This window comes from Lithobates pipiens, unplaced genomic scaffold (genome assembly GCF_037356315.1).
Source record: "Lithobates pipiens isolate NorthernLeopardFrog02 unplaced genomic scaffold, aLitPip1_a1.2 Scaffold_28, whole genome shotgun sequence".
Classification (NCBI taxonomy): Eukaryota; Metazoa; Chordata; class Amphibia; order Anura; family Ranidae; genus Lithobates; species Lithobates pipiens.
Genome location: NW_027507789.1, coordinates 224,982,861 through 225,004,443, shown reverse-complemented (window position 1 = coordinate 225,004,443; position 21,583 = coordinate 224,982,861). Strand labels below are relative to the sequence as shown.

Here is a 21,583-nt window from a genome sequence, read left to right as displayed (position 1 = left end):
ACATTTTGCTGCATTCCATACAACCTGTGGCCCATCAGCTGTTGCAGAGCTACAAGTCCCATGAGGCATTGCAAGGATGACCGTTCCAAGCATGACTCCCAAAGGCAGAGGCATGATGGGACTTGTAGTTGCACAGCAGCTGGAGGGCCACAGGTTGAGCGCCCATAGGGCGACTCAGGGGTCTCCAAACTATGGCCCTCCAGTTGTTCAGGAACTACAATTCCCATCATTCCGAGTCATGTCGGCGAATGTCAGTTTTACAATGCCTCATGGGACATGTAGTTCCACAACAGCTGGAGGGCCATAGTCTGGAGATCCCTGGTCATGGGTGCTCAACTTGTGGCCCATCAGCTGTTTGCAGAACTACACATCCCATCATGCCTCTGCCTGTGGGAGTCATGCTTGTAACTGTCATCCTTGCAATGCCTCATGGGACTTGTAGTTCTTCAACAGCTGTTGCGGAACTACATGTCCCATGAGGCGTTGTAAAACTGACTTTCGCAGACATGACTAGGCATGATGGGAATTGTAGTTCCTGAAAAACTGGAGGGCCTTAGTTTGGAGACCCCTGAGTCGCCCATGGGTGCTTAACCTGCGGTCCTCCAGCTTCTCCGGAACTACAAGACCCATCATGCCTCTGCCGTTGGGAGTCATGCTTGGAACGGTCATCCTTGCAATGCCTCATGGGACTTGTAGTTCTGTCACACCTGGAGGGGCCACAGGTGGAGCACCCATGATCTAGTGCCAGGGATGTTCAAACTCCGGCCCTCCCAGCTGTTGCGGGACTACGTGTCCCCATGAGGCATTGCAAAACTCTGGCATTCACTGACATGACTAGGCATTATGGGAATTGTAGTTCCTGAACAACTGGAGGGCCGTAGTTTGGAGACCCCCTTGAGTCACCCTTTCCTTCCCAGCCTTGACCATCCCTGGCCCGCCCCTTTCACTGGTTTCCAGTTCTTGCAATTGAGGCACAGTATCACATAAGGGAGTTACCTATGCAAATACAGCCTGCCTAGGAACGCCGCCCACTCCTCCAGACTAACACCCACCCATCACGGCATTGTGATATTTGCATAACTCCTCCCACTGCTTGCATCAGGACTGAGGGCTCTGGAGAGGAGTTACTGAGGTTGGGTGATGTTTTCAGGACGTTATGTACAGCCCCCTACCGGCCCCTCCCACCAGCCATGATCTGTCTGCTTTACATAGGGGTGCGACAGCGTCAGGACAAGGGAGGGGGCAGAAGGGGCTTGTGCCCCAGGCACAGTGGCTCTGAAGGGAGGGACAAGCTGGGAGCTCCATTGTCTCTCTTCTCCCTTCCTATTACTGACAGGAGTGATTGCAGTATCACTCCTATCAGAAGATTATTTTTTTTCTTCTGGAGCATGGCGGAACCCCTGTCACTTGTTCAGTTCGGCTCGGTTCATGGCACAATTTCTGCATTCCGGGTGCGTTTTTGATGCGTTCCGGTGTATTTTTATGCGCTTTTTTTGTTTTTTCCCGGTGTGTTTCTGGTGCACTTTCCATACGTTTTGCTGCATTCCATACAGAGAAAATCATATTTTTTTTTTTCTTTCCAGTGACACCACCAACTATGGGACATTTTTTTTTCCCCTCTTACTACTGACAACACCGAGGGGACGTTTTTTTTTTCATACCTGTGACCCCTCTGACGCAGGGACTTTTTTTTTTTTTCCTTTTGTGACACCAGTCACCTAGCAAGCATTTTCTGTCACCAACTCCCCCACCCAGTGATCAGACTGCAACACTAACTTTGCAGCAAGTCACAAGGTGAGAAGCAGCAGCAGGGGCTGATCTGTGTCAGATGTTTGTGAACACAACCACTGCACAGGCTTCTACATGATTGCGTCACCTGAGTTGCCATCCGCGTCCAGGAAGTAGAAGGTGAGGCTGGATGATGTCTGAGCAATGATGGCTCTGTCCTTCAGGAGAGACCTACCAGCTGAAGGGGCATTGTCCAGGGGGTGTACTGTGATTCCTGTGAGAGGTAATAATTACCGGGAACATTACATAGCATGCTGCACTTCACATAAAAATATATATATATATGATGTATTTTTGTATACTGTCTGCAGTTCAGGTTACACAGCAGGCCTCTGGTTGCCTCGTATTTCACCGGCAGGTTCTTCTCGGTTAGTAAGGAGTTAAGCTGACATTGGGGAATCTTTGTTGGTCTTCTGCATTGTTGGCTGACTTTGCGGAAGGTTGTGGTGATTAAATATTAGTCGGTACTTCTAGGGGTTTAAATATTTAAGTGTGGCCTAGTTGCGGAGGGCCGGAGGGAGGCCCGGAGATGGCGGCCGGCGCCTGGTCTGTCACTCCGCATTAGCTGGGTGCCTGCATTAGATCATGTGTTTTGGTGCGGTGGATGGCGGTGTTGTGAGGTTCTATTAGAGGCGTCGGAGATCTCGGGGGGACGCTCGGCATGTTGTGTTGTGTCTGCACAGATGCTGCTGTCGTATCCAGGCAGACTCATCCAATGTCATGTTGGAGAAACAATGTTGTATTCCTGTGGCGCTGCTAATGGCTCCTCTGCATAAACAAGCAGCATGTTTATGGGGTCGGCTCTCGGTGTCGGTATTGGGTTTTAATGTAACTCTTCTGGAAGAAAATGGCAATTTAATATCAATTATAAGTCGGACTTCTGAGGTCTGATACAAGGGTACATTGGGTGGACAGCTGAGGTCTGATACAAGGGCACATTGGGTGGACATCTGAGGTCTGATACAAGGATACATTGGGTGGACATCTGAGGTCTGATACAAGGGTACATTGGGTGGACATCTGAGGTTTGATGCAAGGGTACATTGGGTGGACATCTGAGGTCTGATACAAGGGTACATTGGGTGGACATCTGAGGTTTGATGCAAGGGTACATTGGGTGGACATCTGAGGTCTGATGCAAGGATACATTGGGTGGACATCTGAGGTCTGATGCAAGGATACATTGGGTGGACATCTGAGGTCTGATACAAGGGTACATTGGGTGGACATCTGAGGTCTGATACAAGGATACATTGGGTGGACATCTGAGGCCTGATACAAGGGTACATTGGGTGGACATCTGAGGCCTGATACAAGGGTACATTGGGTGGACATCTGAGGCCTGATACATGGGTACATTGGGTGGACATCTGAGGTCTGATACAAGGGTACATTGGGTGGACATCTGAGGCCTGATACAAGGGTACATTGGGTGGACATCTGAGGTCTGATGCAAGGGTACATTGGGTGGACATCTGAGGTTTGATGCAAGGATACATTGGGTGGACATCTGAGGCCTGATACAAGTGTACTTTGGGTGGACATCTGAGGTTTGATGCAAGGATACATTGGATGGACATCTGAGGTTTGATGCAAGGATACATTGGGTGGACATCTGAGGCCTGATACAAGTGTACATTGGGTGGACATCTGAGGTTTGATGCAAGGATACATTGGATGGACATCTGAGGTTTGATGCAAGGATACATTGGGTGGACATCTGAGGTCTGATACAAGGATACATTGGGTGGACATCTGAGGCCTGATACAAGGGTACATTGGGTGGACATCTGAGGCCTGATACAAGGGTACATTGGGTGGACATCTGAGGTCTGATACAAGGATACATTGGGTGGACATTTGAGGCCTGATACAAGGGTACATTGGGTGGACATCTGAGGCCTGATACAAGGGTACATTGGGTGGACATCTGAGGTCTGATACAAGGGTACATTGGGTGGACATCTGAGGTTTGATGCAAGGATACATTGGGTGGACATCTGAGGTCTGATACAAGGATACATTGGGTGGACATCTGAGGTCTGATAAAAGGATACATTGGGTGGACATCTGAGGTCTGATGCAAGGATACATTGGGTGGACATCTGAGGTCTGGTACAAGGATACATTGGGTGGACATCTGAGGCCTGATACAAGGGTACATTGGGTGGACATCTGAGGCCTGATACAAGGGTACATTGGGTGGACATCTGAGGCCTGATACAAGGGTACATTGGGTGGACATCTGAGGTCTGATACAAGGGTACATTGGGTGGACTTCTGAGGCCTGATACAAGGGTACATTGGGTGGACATCTGAGGCCTGATACAAGGGTACATTGGGTGGACAGCTGAGGTCTGATACAAGGGTGCATTGATGGACATCTGAGGTCTGATACAAGGATACATTGGGTGGACTTCTGAGGCCTGATACAAGGGTACATTGGGTGGACAGCTGAGGTCTGATACAAGGGTACATTGGGTGGACAGCTGAGGTTTGATGCAAGGATACATTGGGTGGACATCTGAGGTCTGATACAAGGATACATTGGGTGGACATCTGAGGTCTGATAAAAGGATACATTGGGTGGACATCTGAGGTCTGGTGCAAGGATACTTTGACTGGGTGTATATCTGAGGTCTGATGCAAGGATACATTGGGTGGACATCTGAGGTCTGATGCAAGGATACATTGGGTGGACATCTGAGGTCTGGTACAAGGATACATTGGGTGGACATCTGAGGCCTGATACAAGGGTACATTGGGTGGACATCTGAGGCCTGATACAAGGGTACATTGGGTGGACATCTGAGGCCTGATACAAGGGTACATTGGGTGGACATCTGAGGTCTGATACAAGGGTACATTGGGTGGACTTCTGAGGCCTGATACAAGGGTACATTGGGTGGACTTCTGAGGCCTGATACAAGGGTACATTGGGTGGACATCTGAGGCCTGATACAAGGGTACATTGGGTGGACAGCTGAGGTCTGATACAAGGGTGCATTGATGGACATCTGAGGTCTGATACAAGGATACATTGGGTGGACTTCTGAGGCCTGATACAAGGGTACATTGGGTGGACAGCTGAGGTCTGATACAAGGGTACATTGGGTGGACAGCTGAGGTCTGATACAAGGGTACATTGAGTGGACTTCTGAGGCCTGGTACAAGGGTACATTGGGTGGACATCTGAGGTCTGGTACAAGGGTACATTGGGTGGACTTCTGAGGCCTGATACAAGGGTACATTGGGTGGACATCTGAGGTCTGATACAAGGGTACATTGGGTGGACATCTGAGGTCTGGTACAAGGGTACATTGGGTGGACATCTGAGGTCTGATACAAGGGTACATTGGGTGGACATCTGAGGCCTGATACAAGGGTACATTGGGTGGACTTCTGAGGTCTAATAGAAGGGTACATTGGGTGGACATCTGAGGTCTGATACAAGGGTACATTGGGTGGACATCTGAGACCTGGTACAAGGGTACATTGGGTGGACATCTGAGGCCTGATACAAGGGTACATTGGGTGGACATCTGAGGTCTGATACAAGGATACATTGGGTGGACTTCTGAGGCCTGGTACAAGGGTACATTGGGTGGACATCTGAGGCCTGATACAAGGGTGCATTGGGTGGACAGCTGAGGTCTGGTACAAGGGTACATTGGGTGGACTTCTGAGGCCTGATACAAGGGTACATTGGGAGGACATCTGAGGCCTGATACAAGGGTACATTGGGTGAACAGCTGAGGTCTGATACAAGGGTACATTGATGCACAACCAAGGTCTGATACAAGGGTACATTGATGGACATCTGAGGTCTGATACAAGGATACATTGGGTGGACTTCTGAGGCCTGATACAAGGGTACATTGGGTGGACATCTGAGGCCTGATACAAGGGTACATTGGGTGGACTTCTGAGGCCTGATACAAGGGTACATTGGGTGGACTTCTAAAGCCTGGTACAAGGGTACATTGGGTGGACATCTGAGGTCTGATACAAGGGTACATTGGGTGGACAGCTGAGGTCTGATACAAGGGTACATTGGGTGGACAGCTGAGGTCTGATACAAGGGTACATTGGGTGGACTTCTGAGGCCTGGTACAAGGGTACATTGGGTGGACATCTGAGGTCTGGTACAAGGGTACATTGGGTGGACTTCTGAGGCCTGATACAAGGGTACATTGGGTGGACATCTGAGGTCTGATACAAGGGTACATTGGGTGGACATCTGAGACCTGGTACAAGGGTACATTGGGTGGACATCTGAGGCCTGATACAAGGGTACATTGGGTGGACATCTGAGGTCTGATACAAGGGTACATTGGGTGGACAGCTGAGGTCTGGTACAAGGGTACATTGGGTGGACTTCTGAGGCCTGGTACAAGGGTACATTGGGTGGACATCTGAGGCCTGGTACAAGGGTACATTGGGTGGACATCTGAGACCTGGTACAAGGGTACATTGGGTGGACATCTGAGGCCTGATACAAGGGTACATTGGGTGGACATCTGAGGTCTGATACAAGGGTACATTGGGTGGACAGCTGAGGTCTGGTACAAGGGTACATTGGGTGGACTTCTGAGGCCTGATACAAGGGTACATTGATGGACATCTGAGGCCTGATACAAGGGTACATTGGGTGGACATCTGAGGTCTGGTACAAGGGTACATTGGGTGGACATCTGAGGTCTGATACAAGGGTAGATTGGGTGGACATCTGAGGCCTGATACAAGGGTACATTGGGTGGACTTCTGAGGTCTAATAGAAGGGTACATTGGGTGGACATCTGAGGTCTGATACAAGGGTACATTGGGTGGACATCTGAGACCTGGTACAAGGGTACATTGGGTGGACATCTGAGGCCTGATACAAGGGTACATTGGGTGGACATCTGAGGTCTGATACAAGGGTACATTGGGTGGACATCTGAGGTCTGGTACAAGGGTACATTGGGTGGACTTCTGAGGCCTGATACAAGGGTACATTGGGTGGACAGCTGAGGTCTGATACAAGGGTACATTGGGTGGACAGCTGAGGTCTGATACAAGGGTACATTGGGTGGACTTCTGAGGCCTGGTACAAGGGTACATTGGGTGGACATCTGAGGTCTGGTACAAGGGTACATTGGGTGGACTTCTGAGGCCTGATACAAGGGTACATTGGGTGGACATCTGAGGTCTGGTACAAGGGTACATTGGGTGGACTTCTGAGGCCTGATACAAGGGTATATTGGGTGGACATCTGAGGTCTGATACAAGGGTACATTGGGTGGACATCTGAGGTCTGGTACAAGGGTACATTGGGTGGACATCTGAGGTCTGATACAAGGGTACATTGGGTGGACATCTGAGGCCTGATACAAGGGTACATTGGGTGGACTTCTGAGGTCTAATAGAAGGGTACATTGGGTGGACATCTGAGGTCTGATACAAGGGTACATTGGGTGTACATCTGAGACCTGGTACAAGGGTACATTGGGTGGACATCTGAGGCCTGATACAAGGGTACATTGGGTGGACATCTGAGGTCTGATACAAGGGTACATTGGGTGGACATCTGAGGTCTGGTACAAGGGTACATTGGGTGGACTTCTGAGGCCTGGTACAAGGGTACATTGGGTGGACATCTGAGGCCTGATACAAGGGTACATTGGGTGGACAGCTGAGGTCTGGTACAAGGGTACATTGGGTGGACTTCTGAGGCCTGATACAAGGGTACATTGATGGACATCTGAGGCCTGATACAAGGGTACATTGGGTGGACAGCTGAGGTCTGATACAAGGGTACATTGATGGACATCTAAGGTCTGATACAAGGGTACATTGATGGACATCTGAGGTCTGATACAAGGATACATTGGGTGGACTTCTGAGGCCTGATACAAGGGTACATTGGGTGGACATCTGAGGCCTGATACAAGGGTACATTGGGTGGACTTCTGAGGCCTGATACAAGGGTACATTGGGTGGACTTCTGAGGCCTGGTACAAGGGTACATTGGGTGGACATCTGAGGTCTGATACAAGGGTACATTGGGTGGACAGCTGAGGTCTGATACAAGGGTACATTGGGTGGACAGCTGAGGTCTGATACAAGGGTACATTGGGTGGACTTCTGAGGCCTGGTACAAGGGTACATTGGGTGGACATCTGAGGTCTGGTACAAGGGTACATTGGGTGGACTTCTGAGGTCTGGTACAAGGGTACATTGGGTGGACTTCTGAGGCCTGATACAAGGGTACATTGGGTGGACAGCTGAGGTCTGATACAAGGGTACATTGGGTGGACAGCTGAGGTCTGATACAAGGGTACATTGGGTGGACTTCTGAGGCCTGGTACAAGGGTACATTGGGTGGACATCTGAGGTCTGGTACAAGGGTACATTGGGCGGACTTCTGAGGTCTGGTACAAGGGTACATTGGGTGGACTTCTGAGGCCTGATACAAGGGTATATTGGGTGGACATCTGAGGTCTGATACAAGGGTACATTGGGTGGACATCTGAGGTCTGGTACAAGGGTACATTGGGTGGACATCTGAGGCCTGATACAAGTGTACATTGGGTGGACATCTGAGGCCTGATACAAGGGTACATTGGGTGGACTTCTGAGGTCTAATAGAAGGGTACATTGGGTGGACATCTGAGGTCTGATACAAGGGTACATTGGGTGGACATCTGAGACCTGGTACAAGGGTACATTATGTGGACATCTGAGGCCTGATACAAGGGTACATTGGGTGGACATCTGAGGTCTGATACAAGGGTACATTGGGTGGACAGCTGAGGTCTGGTACAAGGGTACATTGGGTGGACATCTGAGGCCTGATACAAGGGTACATTGGGTGGACTTCTGAGGTCTAATAGAAGGGTACATTGGGTGGACATCTGAGGTCTGATACAAGGGTACATTGGGTGGACATCTGAGACCTGGTACAGGGGTACATTGGGTGGACATCTGAGGCCTGATACAAGGGTACATTGGGTGGACATCTGAGGTCTGATACAAGGATACATTGGGTGGACTTCTGAGGCCTGGTACAAGGGTACATTGGGTGGACATCTGAGGCCTGGTACAAGGGTACATTGGGTGGACTTCTGAGGCCTGATACAAGGGTACATTGGGAGGACATCTGAGGCCTGATACAAGGGTACATTGGGTGGACATCTGAGGCCTGATACAAGGGTACATTGGGTGGACAGCTGAGGTCTGGTACAAGGGTACATTGGGTGGACTTCTGAGGCCTGATACAAGGGTACATTGGGAGGACATCTGAGGCCTGATACAAGGGTACATTGGGTGGACATCTGAGGTCTGGTACAAGGGTACATTGGGTGGACATCTGAGGTCTGGTACAAGGGTACATTGGGTGGACTTCTGAGGCCTGATACAAGGGTATATTGGGTGGACATCTGAGGTCTGGTACAAGGGTACATTGGGTGGACATCTGAGGTCTGATACAAGGGTACATTGGGTGGACAGCTGAGGTCTGATACAAGGGTACATTGGGTGGACTTCTGAGGCCTGGTACAAGGGTACATTGGGTGGACATCTGAGGTCTGGTACAAGGGTACATTGGGTGGACTTCTGAGGCCTGATACAAGGGTACATTGGGTGGACATCTGAGGTCTGGTACAAGGGTACATTGGGTGGACATCTGAGGTCTGATACAAGGGTACATTGGGTGGACATCTGAGGCCTGATACAAGGGTACATTGGGTGGACATCTGAGGTCTGGTACAAGGGTACATTGGGTGGACTTCTGAGGCCTGGTACAAGGGTATATTGGGTGGACATCTGAGGTCTGATACAAGGGTACATTGGGTGGACATCTGAGGTCTGGTACAAGGGTACATTGGGTGGACATCTGAGGTCTGATACAAGGGTACATTGGGTGGACATCTGAGGCCTGATACAAGGGTACATTGGGTGGACTTCTGAGGTCTAATAGAAGGGTACATTGGGTGGACATCTGAGGTCTGATACAAGGGTACATTGGGTGGACATCTGAGACCTGGTACAAGGGTACATTGGGTGGACATCTGAGGTCTGATACAAGGGTACATTGGGTGGACATCTGAGGTCTGATACAAGGGTACATTGGGTGGACAGCTGAGGTCTGGTACAAGGGTACATTGGGTGGACTTCTGAGGCCTGATACAAGGGTACATTGGGTGGACTTCTGAGGTCTAATAGAAGGGTACATTGGGTGGACATCTGAGGTCTGATACAAGGGTACATTGGGTGGACATCTGAGACCTGGTACAAGGGTACATTGGGTGGACATCTGAGGTCTGATACAAGGGTACATTGGGTGGACATCTGAGGTCTGATACAAGGGTACATTGGGTGGACAGCTGAGGTCTGGTACAAGGGTACATTGGGTGGACTTCTGAGGCCTGATACAAGGGTACATTGATGGACATCTGAGGCCTGATACAAGGGTACATTGGGTGGACAGCTGAGGTCTGATACAAGGGTACATTGCTGGACATCTAAGGTCTGATACAAGGGTACATTGATGGACATCTGAGGTCTGATACAAGGATACATTGGGTGGACTTCTGAGGCCTGATACAAGGGTACATTGGGTGGACATCTGAGGCCTGATACAAGGGTACATTGGGTGGACTTCTGAGGCCTGATACAAGGGTACATTGGGTGGACTTCTGAGGCCTGGTACAAGGGTCTATTGGGTGGACATCTGAGGTCTGATACAAGGGTACATTGGGTGGACAGCTGAGGTCTGATACAAGGGTACATTGGGTGGACAGCTGAGGTCTGATACAAGGGTACATTGGGTGGACTTCTGAGGCCTGATACAAGGGTACATTGGGTGGACATCTGAGGTCTGGTACAAGGGTACATTGGGTGGACATCTGAGGTCTGATACAAGGGTACATTGGGTGGACAGCTGAGGTCTGGTACAAGGGTACATTGGGTGGACTTCTGAGGCCTGGTACAAGGGTACATTGGGTGGACATCTGAGGCCTGATACAAGGGTACATTGGGTGGACAGCTGAGGTCTGGTACAAGGGTACATTGGGTTGACTTCTGAGGCCTGATACAAGGGTACATTGATGGACATCTGAGGCCTGATACAAGGGTACATTGGGTGGACAGCTGAGGTCTGATACAAGGGTACATTGATGGACATCTAAGGTCTGATACAAGGGTACATTGATGGACATCTGAGGTCTGATACAAGGATACATTGGGTGGACTTCTGAGGCCTGATACAAGGGTACATTGGGTGGACATCTGAGGTCTGATACAAGGGTACATTGGGTGGACTTCTGAGGCCTGATACAAGGGTACATTGGGTGGACATCTGAGGTCTGGTACAAGGGTACATTGGGTGGACAGCTGAGGTCTGATACAAGGGTACATTGGGTGGACAGCTGAGGTCTGATACAAGGGTACATTGGGTGGACTTCTGAGGCCTGGTACAAGGGTACATTGGGTGGACTTCTGAGGCCTGGTACAAGGGTACATTGGGTGGACAGCTGAGGTCTGGTACAAGGGTACATTGGGTGGACATCTGAGGTCTGGTACAAGGGTACATTGGGTGGACATCTGAGGCCTGATACAAGGGTACATTGGGTGGACAGCTGAGGTCTGATACAAGGGTACATTGGGTGGACTTCTGAGGCCTGGTACAAGGGTACATTGGGTGGACATCTGAGGCCTGATACAAGGGTACATTGGGTGGACAGCTGAGGTCTGGTACAAGGGTACATTGGGTGGACATCTGAGGCCTGATACAAGGGTACATTGGGTGGACATCTGAGGCCTGATACAAGGGTACATTGGGTGGACATCTGAGGCCTGATACAAGGGTACATTGGGTGGACAGCTGAGGCCTGGTACAAGGGTACATTGGGTGGACTTCTGAGGCCTGGTACAAGGGTACATTGGGTGGACATCTGAGGTCTGGTACAAGGGTACATTGGGTGGACTTCTGAGGCCTGGTACAAGGGTACATTGGGTGGACATCTGAGGTCTGGTACAAGGGTACATTGGGTGGACTTCTGAGGCCTGGTACAAGGGTACATTGGGTGGACATTGCCTCCTTACAAGAAACAATGGTCTCTAAGTTATAAGAGATGGAAACTCTGTAAATAAACCCAAAATTGGAAATCAAAAACGTCTCCCCTCTTGTAATAGTAAAGGTGGTATTGTGGTTGGTAATAGGAATCACTCCATCATGATGAACATGGGGGATCAATGGAAAATACCCACATAGGGTAAGACTGTGAACTCGTGTATTAAAACAGAATAGTGCTAGTACCTCAGTGTCACAGATAAAATCCAGCATGTAAACAGATTTGTTCCCGGGAACCAATCCAAATTCCTCATAGCTTCGGCGTGCATGGTGACGTCACGAGTGTGGACTCCACTCTACGTGTTTCGTCAGAGTTGACATCTCGAGGGAGCGTGGGATGCTCATTGCCTAGGGTTACTGGTAAAACAGAGTTGTACTTGCCTCATCCCTCACTCCCCCCAGCAGCCGGCGCTCCTCTTGATTGTGGGCGGGCCCTCGTAGTCCTCGCTTCCAGTAAAGGACTGCTGGTCCTGCATTGGAATTGGTAATGTCAAGGTTGCCACGCCTATCTGGGGCCCCTAAAAGATGCAGCTTTGGGGGGCCCATTTGTACCGGGGAGTGAGCAGTAAGGCAGGTAATACGTTCTTTTCCCTGGTGCCCTGAGTAATATTTAACCCTTGCAGTGGGGACATGGCCCACTGTAAAGGGGTTTTTTTTCCGCTCGGTGTTCAGCTTTAATTTACAGATTTTCTGGACTAGAGATGTAAACCGCTTTAGCAGGGCTTATAGTACATGTAAACCAAATCTGAACCCATATAAGCTTTAATAGTAACTTAATCCGGCCTTGTAGGTCCTTGTGCAGGCACTTCCTGTTATAGGATGACAACACAGCCTTGTCCCCCAGTTGTACATTGTCACCCTGTCACATGGGCTTCCAATGGAGACTGCAAAACACATGCATGGTCCACTCTTAACACCACAGAACACCCCCCACCTCCCTCATCTCCATGACATAGGGTGGAGGGGTTCTGTAGTACACAGAGACTTGGATACAATGTAACTGATAACAGTGCAGTACGGACAGCGCGCAGGAAGTTCAAGCAGAACTTCAGTCATTTTTTTTTTCATCTTTTCCATCTATTAAATCTTCTGCCCTTGTTGTTGTTTTAACTTTGGATAGTACATTTTTTTGCCAGTAAATCCCTTATACAGCCCACTTCCTGTTTCTTGTCTGGTCTTTAGTCAAGACCAGGGATAGGCAATTATCTGACCTCCAGCTGTTGCAGAACTACAAGTCCCATGAGGCATAGCAAGACTCTGACAGCCACAAGCATGACACCCAGAGGCAGAGGCATGATGGGACTTGTAGTTTTGTAACAGCTGGAGGTCCGCTAATTGCATATCCCTGGTCTAGGCTAATGACGACATGCGCAGCTCTCTCACTCTGAGAGTTTCCCAGGAAGGGAGGGGGGGGGGGGTGAGTCATAAGAGGGCCAATCAGAGCTGCAGAGCTGGAGGTGTGCCTCTGTGTAAATCCAGGAAGTGAACAGACAGCGGCTTCAGCTGCCCACAGTTAAAATGGCCGCAGCCAGACTCGGTGGAGTGAGATTTCTGCAGCAGTACAGAATCACAGTATATATATATATATATATAAAATAATATGCAAAGTGGTTGGAGGGAAGCTTCAGAATGACAAATATGTCTTTATTTCAAATGATGTGAGCCGACTGCAGTTCCTGGATTTGTGGCAGGATCGACAGCCAATCGAAATTATTGAAGGTGGTGTCAGCTCTGCCTACTTCCAAGATTTCTGACAGGATTGATTCTTTTCGCACTTATTAATCTGATATATTTAGAGATTATATGTAACGGATCTGTAGGAAACCATTGAGAGGGATTCATTATAAGGGTGGCTGTGAAGTGGATTTGGACCTCGCGGTCACACGGACTGATATATATATTTTTTCCCCCCCGTTGCAGGCTCCATGCAGGTGATGAACAGGACCAGGCGGATCATGGCGCAGGGCGGGACGCACTTTGTCAACGCCTTCGTCACCACGCCCATGTGCTGCCCGTCCCGCTCCTCCATCCTGACCGGGAAGTACGTTCACAACCACAACACCTACACCAACAACGAGAACTGCTCCTCGCCGTCCTGGCAGGCCCAGCACGAACCGCACACCTTCTCCGTGTACCTCAACAACACCGGATACCGCACAGGTGAGGGGGCGGCCAATGGTGGGGGGAGATACCGATAAGTCCCAGGTACCAATCATCATTAAAGAGTAACTCCACTTTTGTAGAGAACCCTCCCCCCCCCCCCCCCAAATCCCATAGAGGGGGTCTACATACATTGCAAGGATTAGAACAAACTTTGTTGCAGATTCCTACCTTTTTGCTGTTCTGAAGAAATCGCTGTTTGTTTCTGTGTGTCCATGTGCCTAGTGAATGGGAGTGATTTTATAATTATTAATCAGCTGCTGCACCTGCAGGGCTCTAATGGTCTGCATCCCTTTTAAAACATGCTTTACCTTTTGGGGGTATCTTTCCAAAAATGACATTTTTCTTGCAGGGGATGCCAAAAACCTGATTTGTATTTTAGCGCAGACTTCTGGGAAAATCAGTGGGCCAATCACATAGGCAGGAAATTACATTTTTGGGTGGGGGTGTTCTGCATACCATCTGTGTACAGAGCGCCTCCTGGTGGCCATATTGCATATTACAGAATTTACAGCGGCTGTGGATGGAAAAGGAAAGGTCATTTTTAAAGCGGGAGTCCGCGTTTTTTTTTTTTTTTTTTTTTAAAAGCCAGCAGCTACAAATACTGCAGCTGCTGACTTTTAAAATAGTGACACTTACCTGTCCAGCGCGCCCGCGATGTCGGCACCCGAAGCCGATCTCTAGATCGTCTCTCGGGTGCTGCCGCCGCCATCTTGGGTATGGGAATCAGGAAGTGGAGCCTTTCGGCTTCATTTCCCGGTTCCCTACTGCGCCGCTGCCTCTGGGAGCTGTGTGTTTCCCAGCAGGCAGCGGGGGACTTTCGGAAAGGGGCGGGCATTTGCGGAAAGGGGCGTAATCTACGCCCCTTTCCGCAGAGAGCTATCCCGGAAGTGGGTGCAGATACCTGTACTGTACAGGTATCTGCACCCCCTCCCCTCTGAAAGGTGCCAATTGTGGCGCCGGAGGGGGGGAGGGTTCCGATGAGCGGAAGGTCCACTTTAGGGTGGACCTCCGCTTTAATAACATTTAATTATAATCTGTCTTATTTTTTGCAAAGTGGACCCTTTAAAGCCCCCCCCCCCCCCCCCCCCCCATACAGCAGGAATAGAATTCTATAAACCTCCCCGGTCCTTCTCCGTCCTGCACCAGAAAATGTTCAAAGTAAAAATAAATAATGCGGTGGGCATTCTGGCGGGGCAGGGGCTTTTATGTAGGTGTTGGGGGGGGGGTGCTCCCCAAAGCAGCTGTTGAGGGATTTAGATGCAGTTCAGATGCAAATGTTTTGGAGCCGGCGGCCGCCCACGTCTTTATGTTAAGGAGCGGGCCGGGAAGCCGGCTGTCGTATCCTTAATGGATGAGTCAGCAGCTGTCAGCGGGATGAATGTTAAAAAAAAAAAAAAAACATTGCCGGCAATAAAAAGTTGTGGAAGGAAACATGGCGCCCCCCCCCCTCCCCCTCCCCAATCCATACCAGGCCTTTTAGAGCCTGATACGGATTTTAAGGGGAAACCCATGCCAAACTTAAAAAGAAACAAAACAGCATGGGGTTCCCCCCCAAATCCATTCCGGACCCGGTGGCACCGACCCAGCATGCCCTAGTTGATTGATGTTGCAAGGGGGGGGGGGGGGCGGTTTCACCAGGTGACATTGCCGGGTTGCCCCCACCCCTTAGCTGTTTAAAGTGGTGTTGCCACCAAAAAATACAAAATTGTTTAAAAATCTTTAAAAAAAAATAATAGGAAACATTTTTTACTCACCTCTAAATACCTGTTGCTAGGGGGTCCCTTGTAGTCTGCCTTCTTCCTTGCCCGGGCTGGTGACGTCACTTCCCCTCGCGCCGCACAGTCACCTGAGACCTGTCACGTGTCCCAGGTGGTGTGCGGCGTATCACGGATGCGCAGTGGGTGCCCGGCTGTGAAGCCACAGCCAGGTGCCCACAGTACGAATGACGGCGCCGGGAGCGGAGCGGGGAACGAGGGGCGGGGGCTTTGTTCCCCCGCATCGCTGGACCCTGGGACAGGTAGGTGTCCGATTATTAAAAGTCAGCAGCTGCAGTATTTGTAGCTGCTGACTTTAAAATTTTTTTTTTAGGGGGCCCCCCACTTTAAGAACTTTCAGAGGGCTGGAGCTGAGATCTTTTTTTTTTTTTTTCTCGGGAGTCGTGATTGACGATGGATCTACATTGGGGGACATTGTTTTTTTTTTTTTTTCTTTTTTCTTTTTTTTTTTTTCTTTTATAAAAGATTTGGCAAAAACTGTCTGTTTTTATTTCTTTTTGACACTTTTTATGGTGAATGAGTAGGGTTACAGTGTGCCTCATACACATTCACATGGGAGGGGGGATCTGGGGGCCCCTTTCAGACTTTGATAAGCCCCGCAACCCCCCCCCCCCACCTGCAGACCCCAACAGCCAACTGGCCAAGGTTGTAGGGAAGAGGCCCCAGGGGCATGTGGTCTGGTATGGTTCGAGGGGGGGGGGGGGGCGGTTCGCTTGTCTACCCCCCATTTTTTTTTTTTTTTTTTTGCATGATCAGATAAGTTGTATGGTTTGGGGGGGGGGGGGCGTCCATGGCGTTTTTTCTTTTGGCATGGGAGTCTCCTTTAAAATCTGTACCAGACTCAAAAAGGGCCTGGTGTGTATTGGGGGGGGGGGGACCACACGCTGTCTTTTTTTTTTTTTTTTTTTAATCAAAACGAATCTCTTTTCAAAACTCACATGTATGATTCCGATTCCCATAGAAGGCAACAGCCGGGAATTTGCATCTGAACCGCAGCGCAGTGCTCAGAAAATGCTCAGTTTGCAGCGAATTGACACTGCCGCTGCCGATGTGAACCGGCTCCATAGAGAAGGCTGTCGTCTCCCATGTCATGCGAATCGGAGTTCAAAACGCATCCAAATGACATATATGGGAACGGAGCCTTACATTTGTTATATTTGTGTACATTTACAATGTATCCCTATCTATACACGATACAGATTGTACAATCACATGGAATAACTGTCACCGGGCTTTACCACCTCCAAGTCCAAATCAATTATTGTGAGATGTCTAAAGCTGGTGAATGGAGGAAGTGTGGGCAGATCGGAGTCCCCCTTCACAGTCTGGAGTCCGCCCGCTGACAAATGGCCGACAGATTTGTTGTTCATCTCTAATGGAGGCGAATGGCGGGGAATTTGCATCTCTAATTGTCTTTATGTTCTTCTCGGGACGGGAAGTGTTTTTATGGGAATTATATTAATCAGCTTCCAACAATTGCGGCTGATTGATGGCGGATTTCACCGTCTGTCGTTATTTAAAATGTAACACGCCGCCCACGCTGTGTAAAGGCGACGGTCCATCATGCTGATTGGGCATCTGCGATGTGTGTGGGGGGGGGGGGGGTGCTCCTAATCTTATCAAAGGGGATATTAAACTCCGCCTGCCCTTCAGTCTTGCACAGGTGTACCGGCTCCTCCCCTCCAGTCTTGCACAGGTGTACTGGCTCCTCCCCCTCCAGTCTTGCACAGGTGTACTGGCTCCTCCCCCTCCAGTCTTGCACAGGTGTACTGGCTCCTCCCCCTCCAGTCTTGCACAGGTGTACCGACTCCTTCCCCTCCAGTCTTGCACAGGTGTACTGACTTCTCCCCCTTCAGTCTTGCACAGGTGTACGGGCTCCTCCCTCTTCAGTCTTGCCCAGGTGTACGGGCTCCTCCCTCTTCAGTCTTGCCCAGGTGAACCGGCTCCTCCCCCTTCAGTCTTGCCCAGGTGAACCGGCTCCTCCCCCTTCAGTCTTGCCCAGGTGTACCGACTACTCCTCCCCCTTCAGTCTTGCCCAGGTGTACCGACTACTCCTCCCCCCTCAGTCTTGCCCAGGTGTACCGACTACTCCTCCCCCTTCAGTCTTGCCCAGGTGTACCGACTACTCCTCCCCCTTCAGTCTTGCCCAGGTGTACCGACTACTCCTCCCCCTTCAGTCTTGCACAGGTGTACCGACTCCACCCCCTTCAGTCTTGCACAGGTGTACTGACTCCACCCCCTTCAGTCTTGCACAGGTGTACTGACTACTCTCCCCCTTCAGTTTTGCACAGGTGTACTGACTACTCCTCCCCCTTCAGTTTTTGCACAGGTGTACTGACTACTACTCCCCCTTCAGTTTTGCACAGGTGTACAGACTCCTCCCCCTTCAGTCTTGCACAGGAGTACCGACTCCTCCCCCTTCAGTCTTGCCCAGGTATACCGGCTCCTCCCCCCTTCAGTCTTGCCCAGGTGTACGGGCTCCTCCCTCTTCAGTCTTGCCAGGTGTACGGGCTCCTCCCTCTTTAGTCTTGCCCAGGTGAACTGGCTCCTCCCCCTTCAGTCTTGCCCAGGTGTACTTGTTTGTTTTACTCTTGACTCCTTCGATTAGCTACAATATCTAATTTAAAGTCCCAACCCTCTTGAATAGGGATGGAGATGCATGTTACCGTGCGTTTCATTTAAAGTCCAAAAAGCCCCCTCTTTCAGTCTTGCTCAGGTGTACCAGCTCCTCCCCCCTTCAGTCTTGCCCTGGTGTACTGGCTCCTCCCCCCTTCAGTTTTGCCCAGGTGTACTGGCTACTCCCAGCTTCAGTCTTGCCCAGGTGTACTGGCTCCTCCCCCCTTCAGTCTTGCCCAGGTGTACTGGCTCCTCCCCCCTTCAGTCTTGCCCAGGTGTACTGGCTCCTCCCTCCTTCAGTCTTGCCCAGGTGTACTGGCTCCTCCCCCTTCAGTCTTGCCCAGGTGTACTGGCTCCTCCCCCCTTCAGTCTTGCCCAGGTGTACTGGCTCCTCCCCCCCTTCAGTCTTGCCCAGGTGTACTGGCTCCTCCCCCCTTCAGTCTTGCACAGGTGTACTGGCTCCTCCCCCCCTTCAGTCTTGCACAGGTGCACTGGTTCCTCTCCTGGACTGAAATGGCTTTGTCTGATTTCACCGCACACTGTGAGCTTCTCACTATGTGCATTAGAAGCTGCAGCAAGTCTCATAGAGCCCAAATCATTTCCTGGCTGGAGGACGTCCGGCATCAGCTAGTGTGGACCTGTGCGGTTTGTTTTAGTTCCCGAGTAAATATTCGGACAAATTTGTCCAAATTTCTGTAATTCGTCCAAATTTCCAAAATTCTTCCGAATTTCCGAAATCCATCCAAAAACTCATCCAAATTTCAGAAATTCGTCAAAAAATCCATCCGAAATTCGTCCAAATTTTAAATTAAATCTAATTTTACATTGAATTCCATCCAAATTTGAACTGTAAAGATATTTCTGAAATTCGAGTAGATGTGCACTGCCGAAACATTTGTTAGTATTTCATTGATTATTATTTATTTTTTTCGGAAATTCGAAAGGAAGATTCGAAAAAACGAAAATCCCCAAATTTTCAATAATAACTATTAAATTATAGGTTTTGGTGAACGTAATGACTACGAATTTATCCAAAGTTACAAATTATCCGGAATAAAGAATGCTACAGATAAACAAATGAAATGGAAGAAAACAATAAATAAAACATTTTTATTATTATTAATTTGTTACATTCCATTCGTTTAGATATGGCATGTGTTATAATTCATAACTGATAACTGATCGTAACGGATAAATTCATATTCATTAAGTTCATTAACAGCCAAATTTGAAAGGAAATTCAATGCCTAGAATTTAATAGTTGGTAATAGTTAAGTTGTTTAAGTATTTTCGGATCTTCGTTCTTTTGAATTTTCGGATCTTCGTTCTTTGAATTTTCGGATCTTCGTTCTTTTGAATTTTCGGATCTTCGTTCTTTTGAATTTTCGGATCTTCGTTCTTTTGAATTTTCGGATCTTCGTTCTTTTGAATTTTCGGATCTTCGTTCTTATGAATTTTCGGATTTTCATTTCTTTTGAATTTTCATTCTTATTTTTGGATTTTCCAAATTTTCGGAATTCTGAATTCCCCGAACTTTGAATTTCCGATTTTCAAATATTCGGAACAATTTAGATATTTGCAAATTTGTCTAAATTCATTAAACTAATTCGGAACTAAACGAATTGCACATGTCTAAATTCGAGTAACACTTTAAAATAATGCGGTTTTTGTTAAGGCCAAAGGTGATTATTGTAATCGTCATTTTATGAAGAATTCTCTTTGCCGCATTCGAATTGGGTGGGGGGGGGGGTCCTAAAATTTTCGATTTGACTGAATCGAAGTTTATCGATTCAAATGTTTTTGAATCGAAAAAATAGGTAGAAACAAGACATAAAGCGAATCCCGAATACGAATTGAACGAATGAGCCCAGTTTGACGAAACCAAATAATTAGATTAATCTAAACGAAGTAAAAAAAAAAATTCGCCATGCACATGTCTATCAGCTAGTTTATGGCTCCGCCCCTTTCATTCATTGGCTTGGTGTTCTTTGAATACTGGAGGCTCGGCATCACCTGCGTGCAAATACAGCCTGCATGGCAACGCCCACTCCAGAGTGGCCCCACCCATCAAGGCACATTTTATATATATATATATATATATATATATATATATAATTTGTAACTCCTCCCAAGAGCCCCGCCCACTGCTTGCATCAGGACTCTTGAGTGGTGCAGAGTTCTTCTATGTACAGAACCCTCCCACCAGCCATGATCTGCTTGTGTTGCATGGAGAAGCACAGGGACCCAGTGATGACATCATCGGATCTAAAATAAGTCATGAATACCAATTTTCTTTAAAAATGTAGTTAGCGTGTTGATAAAAAGGTGGGGTGGAACTTGGACGCAAATAAAACATCAGCTTTAATTTGATCACATACGTTTTTAAGGGTAGATGAGGTATAGAGGATGTATTCTTTCTCCAGCCCCTTAGCCCGAAACATGTCACTCAAGTGACACTCTATAGTATTCTACTTTACTCTTCCCCTGGCAGCTACATAAAAGGGTTGGAAGGTGAGGTGATGGATAAGAGGAGCTGGGCCAGCACAGACAGTGATTAGATGCTCTCAGAGGAAGGGGCTACAACATCCAAGAAGGGAGGGGACGATCCCGGGGTTTATACTTCCTGGAGAAGTGAAAAAAAAACGCACAGCTTCTTATGGCCGGGAACTGGTGCCGTGGCTCAGGTGCCTGCACACTCCAATAAACAATATGGTAATAATATCAAAATGACATCCATAACAAATCTTTATTGCTACAACAATATGCGTTTCAGTAAACAAAACAAATAAAAAAAAAACCTTATACCTAGAAGTAAGGCTTTATTTTTAGCCGAAACGCGTTAGAATAGTATTGCTTTATCTATTATATAGCCAATATATCATGTCGCCAATCTATTATGTCGCCAATAAATGTGACCCAAAAGCAAAAGTGTAGGTGCTGCATCGGTGAGAGGGTGGAGCCCAAGGCTATACTTCTATGAATGGTGGCTGGGTTGGGGGCTCGTCCGGGATCAGCTCTAAGCAATATCAAAAAAGAAGATATGTAAGCCACACGTCAGAAAGCAAACGTCAGCCTGTGCTCTGACCAGGCCACTCCTCCAACACATTTTGCTCCACCCCCCACGATA

The 21,583-nt window shown here is 48.7% G+C and overlaps 1 protein-coding gene across 1 annotated transcript in view; it reads left to right on the top strand.

The window, feature by feature from the left end:
• SULF2 (sulfatase 2) overlaps positions 1–21,583 on the top strand; it is a gene marked incomplete in the record, with an annotated part of 294,975 nt that overhangs the window by 207,341 nt on the left and 66,051 nt on the right. Inside the window, 1 exon segment of the mRNA XM_077460607.1 lies at positions 13,823–14,062. Coding sequence (XP_077316733.1) covers positions 13,823–14,062 — 240 coding nt within the window.